The 5,000-nt window shown below is 49.6% G+C and overlaps 1 protein-coding gene across 1 annotated transcript in view; it reads left to right on the top strand.

Moving 5' to 3' along the window:
• Nucleotides 1-5,000, top strand: part of prdm16 (PR domain containing 16) — a gene marked incomplete at both ends in the record, with an annotated part of 279,658 nt that overhangs the window by 267,172 nt on the left and 7,486 nt on the right. Inside the window, one exon of the mRNA XM_080831771.1 lies at nucleotides 4,896-5,000. This exon is cut by the window's right edge and continues 65 nt beyond it. Within this exon, the coding sequence (XP_080687897.1) occupies nucleotides 4,896-5,000 (105 nt within the window). The remainder of the gene's footprint in view (nucleotides 1-4,895) is intronic.

Below are 5,000 nucleotides of genomic sequence, written 5' to 3'. Positions count from 1 at the left end.
CACATCGACATACACACATGCACACACAAAGGCACACACACACACACACACACACACACACACACACCAAGAGCTGTCTGACACATCGACATACACACATGCACACACAAAGGCACACACACACACACACACACACACACCAAGAGCTGTCTGACACATCATTAGAGACAGGCACATATGCCACGAAGTGTCTGACTCAATATGGACAGGTACACACACATACACACAAACACACACACACTCACACACACACACAGACATAGAAACACACTCACACACACACACATACACGCACATGCAAGAACACGAGTGAAAGCTGTCTGACAGTCACTATTTCTCTCTGTCTTACACACACACACACCAACAATAATAATAATAATAATATGGTCTCTGGAAAGGCTTGAAAAACAAGAGCCCCCAGCCTGGACACTGAAACAACACCAACAGCAAATAGCCTCCCTGCTAACTGCTTCCTAAATGAGTGCAGTGTGATGACAGGGAGCTCTAGAACATCACACAGGGGTGGAGGAGTGTGTGATTGGTGTCTCCTCTAGAACATCACACAGGGGTGGAGGAGTGTGTGATTGGTATATCCTCTAGAACATCACACAGGGGTGGAGGAGTGTGTGATTGGTGTATCCTCTAGAACATCACACAGGGGTGGAGGAGGAGTGTGTGATTGGTGTATCCTCTAGAACATCACACAGGGGTGGAGGAGTGTGTGATTGGTGTATCCTCTAGAACATCACACAGGGGTGGAGGAGTGTGTGATTTGTGTATCCTCTAGAACATCACACAGGGGTGGAGGAGTGTGTGATTGGTGTATCCTCTAGAACACCACACAGGGGTGGAGGAGTGTGTGATTGGTGTATCCTCTAGAACATCACACAGGGGTGGAGGAGTGTGTGATTGGTGTATCCTCTAGAACATCACACAGGGGTGGAGGAGGAGTGTGTGATTGGTGTATCCTCTAGAACATCACACAGGGGTGGAGGAGTGTGTGATTGGTGTATCCTCTAGAACATCACACAGGGGTGGAGGAGTGCGTGATTGGTGTATCCTCTAGAACAGGGGAGATCTGAGGGCCTACACACCTGGGATCCAAGCCACAGCCAAGTTTTAAAGAGTCCCACTCCAGGCCACACAGGCACAAAGCTTTATTTACCGTCTTATAGCAGTTTATAGCACATTTACACACCGTCTTATAGCAGGTTATAGCACCTTCGTTCACAGTCATATAGCAGGTTATATAACCTTTACACACCGTCTTATAGAAGGTTATAGCACCTTTATTCACTGTCTCATAGCAGGTCATAGAACCTTCATTCTCTGTCTTAAATCAGGGTAGTTAGCCTGTAAAAAAGACCTCCAGAAAGCCAGAACCCTTAAAACAGTAAGCCAGCAGATAACAGGCGACCTGGTGTGGAGGGTGTAGTAGCTGTTTGGTGTTTCTCACTGGAGAGAGAGAGAGAGAGAGAAAGAGAGAGAGAGAGAGACAGAGGGATATTCAGAACTCCTCTACCCCCCCCCCCGCCCCCCCACCTCCGCCCGTCTGCATCCCGGCCTTGTGAAGGCTGCCCAGGGACCCTCCAGGGACGCGGTCCCCGGCATGCTTGGCTCCTTCCGAACAATCCTCTGATTAGCTCATTTAGAAACAATTTACCCTAACAAATCTCAGCCTCCATTATCAGCGCGGCGGCGGCCCTCTCTCTCTTTCTCTCTCCCGGGCACGTCGGGTCGAGGCGGACCCGCGTCCCCGCTCAGGGGCCCGTCTCAAAGAGGCTTCATGCTTCATTGTAGCGAGTTATTCGCCCCGCTGTAGATGCTATCGCTAAACCCTCGGCTCTTTGCTCTGGAAGCTGGCTGCCCGTAGCTGACCACTGAAAGACCCCATTGAGGCTGCGGCGGGCAGCGGTGACGCGGCACGCAGGGACCTTGCAGCGCTAGTGAAAAAGCTAAGATGATGAAGTAATTTAAAGTCCCCGTGGACATGCTAATAAAAATAAACACAGACAAAAAAAATAGAAACGAGGGGGGAAAAAGAGGCCAGTTTGCAAGAGAGAAGAAAAAATAAATAAATAAAATAATAAAAAATCACCTTGGCTCGCCACCATTCTCCCTGAACCATGATGCTCCGAGTCTGGAAATGTTCTGTGTGTGTGTGTGTGTGTGTGTGTGTGTGTGTGTGTGTGTGTGTGTGTGTGTGTGTGGCTGTGTGTGTGTGTGTGTGTGTGTGTGTGTGTGTGTGTGTGTGTGTGTCTGTGTGTCTGTGTGTCTGTGTGTGTGTGTGTGTTCGTCCACCAGCACATGCACACAGACACACACAGTTTAACTTGCGCACTCACACACAAGAAATGGAACATGAAAAGAGCCCGGCATCTTGATTCGGAGCACTTGATGACGAGTGATTTTCCTGAAGCAATTAGCACTGAAGGCCCCGGCTGCCCGCGGAGAGGCTGGACCGACACACACACACACACACACACACACACACACACACACACACACACACACACACACACTCACACACACAGACTCTCTCAAACACACACACACACACACACACACACACACACACATATAGACTCACACACACAGACTCTCTCAAACACACACACACACACACACACACACACACACACACACACACACACACACACACACACACACACACACAGTGGGGCAGCAGACATCGCGGCCCACCCAACAAAGGGCTCAGTGTCAGGCCGGGGTCCTTGCCGGGACCGATGTTGTTTATTTATCAGCACATTAAATTGATGTTCTCCGGAGCTCTCCGGACGGCCTGTCATCACCAGACAACCACGCCACAGAGAGAGAGAGAGGGAGGGAGGGAGGGAGAGACTGAGAGAGAGAGAGAGAGAGAGACTGAAAGAGGGAGGAAGAGAGTGAGCACGCAGTAGGGCTCATCAGTGGTGGCCTGGCCTTGAGTGTGTGTGAGTGTGTGTGTGTGTGTGTGTGTGTGTGTCTGTATGTGGCCCTGAGGGGGAAAAGGCCAACTGCCTCCCTCTCATACTCTCAGTCTCTCTTTCTCTCCGTCTCTCTCTTTCTCTCCCTCTCTCTCTGTTTCTCTCCCTCTCTCTCTCTTTCTCTCACTCACTCTCTCTTTCTTTCCACTATCTTTCTCTCTTCCATTCCTTTCTCTCTCTCTCTCTCTCTCTCTCTCTCTTTTGAGTCTCTCTCTCTTTCTTGTCTTTCACTCTCTCTCTCTTTCTTGTCTTCACTGCTTTTCATTTTTCTTTGTGCTATCAGATCCTTCTGCCCTGACTCCGTATTCCCAGCCCGTTGCGAAATTCCCATTATGGGATTCCTGTGTGAGCTGTGGGGAATCGAGTGATTGTCACATGATGATGACCTCAGGCAGCTCCTGATTTATGTCACACCAGTCTCTGACACATCTCAACCACTCTGACAGAATCCTCTCTACTGAGTGTGTGTCTGTGTGTGTGTGTGTGTGTGTGTGTGTGTGTGTGTGTGTGTGTGTGTGTGTGTGTGTGTGTGTGTGTGTGTGTGTGTGTGTGTGTGTGTGTGTGTGTACGTGTGTGTACTGGATGTGTATGTGTGTGTGCCCCCAATGGAAATCTCCCTCAGGAGGCCCTCTACCGCTCTCACATATCTCCTCCCAAATGTGAATAATATATATCACACATATATTACTGTATATTCTATACAACTGTGATACATGTAAAGTGAATGCATGAGGTCCACGCTCCTGAGCTGCAGTTCCCTGGCTCTGCCACCGGGTGGAGTAGTGAGCCACTGGCACAGGACTCTACTCAAACACAGTGATGACATGGCTACAGCTGTTTCTTAGCTTCGCAGCCACTGACTAACAACCTCAGTGTGTAATCTGCTCGTTTGTGGGGTGGGGAGTGTGTGTGTGTGTGTTCGTGTGTGTGTGTGTGTGTGTGTGTGTGTGTGTGTGTGTGTGTGTGTGTGTGTGTGTGCAAATACTGTGCATATGTGTGTGTGAGTATGTGTGTGATTAATGCAGACGGGTCTACCATGACCTCCCAGGCGACGGATGCTTGGCTTTAGTGCGGTGTGTCTTTTCTGGAGCCGTCTAGTGAAAACAAGCAGATGTGTATAGAGGGGTGGGGAGTGTGTGTGTGTGTGTGTGTGTGTGTGTGTGTGTGTGTGTGTGTGTGTGTGTGTGTGTGTGTGTGTGTGTGTGTGTGTGTGTGTGTGCAGATGTGTGCAGATGCGGAGCACCCTGGGTGTTAGTGTGTGTGTGTGTGTGTGTGTGTGTGTGTGTGTGTGTGTGGGTGTGTGTGTGTGTGCAGATGTGTGCAGATGCAGAGCACCCTGGGCAGAGGGGTCGTATCTGATTACCCTCCTCTGGGACAGGAGGCCGGAACTCCCCATGTCTGTCAGAGACGCAGTGACAAATGTGACCCTGAGAAGAAAACACACACTCAAACACACTCACACTCAAACACACACTCAAACACACTCACACTCAAACACACACTCAAACACACTCACACTCAAACACACACTCAAACACACTCACACTCAAACACACACTCAAACACACTCACGCTCAAACACACTCAAACACACTCACGCTCAAAAACACTCACACTCAAACACACTCACACTCAAACACACTCACACTCAAACACACTCGCACTCGAACACACTCACGCTCAAACACACTCACACACTCAAACACACTCACGCTCAAACACACTTAAACACGCTCACACACTCAAACACACACCCAAACACACACCCAAACACACACTCAAACACACACTCAAGCACACACACGCTCACTTTGAGCTGGAGCTTTCTGGCGTTTGATTGGTGTTTACTCTTCCGAGCAGAAAACTAATTTAGCTCTCTCCCTCCTCTTCCTCTCTCTCTCTCCGCAGATGTAAATACTGTGATCGCTCGTTCAGTATTTCCTCCAACCTCCAGAGGCACGTGCGCAACATCCACAACAAGGAGAAGCCCTTTAAGTGTCACCTGTGCAACCG

The sequence above is a fragment of the Sprattus sprattus genome (assembly GCF_963457725.1).
Source record: "Sprattus sprattus genome assembly, chromosome: 2".
Classification (NCBI taxonomy): Eukaryota; Metazoa; Chordata; class Actinopteri; order Clupeiformes; family Clupeidae; genus Sprattus; species Sprattus sprattus.
This window is presented reverse-complemented; position numbering and strand designations above follow the sequence as displayed.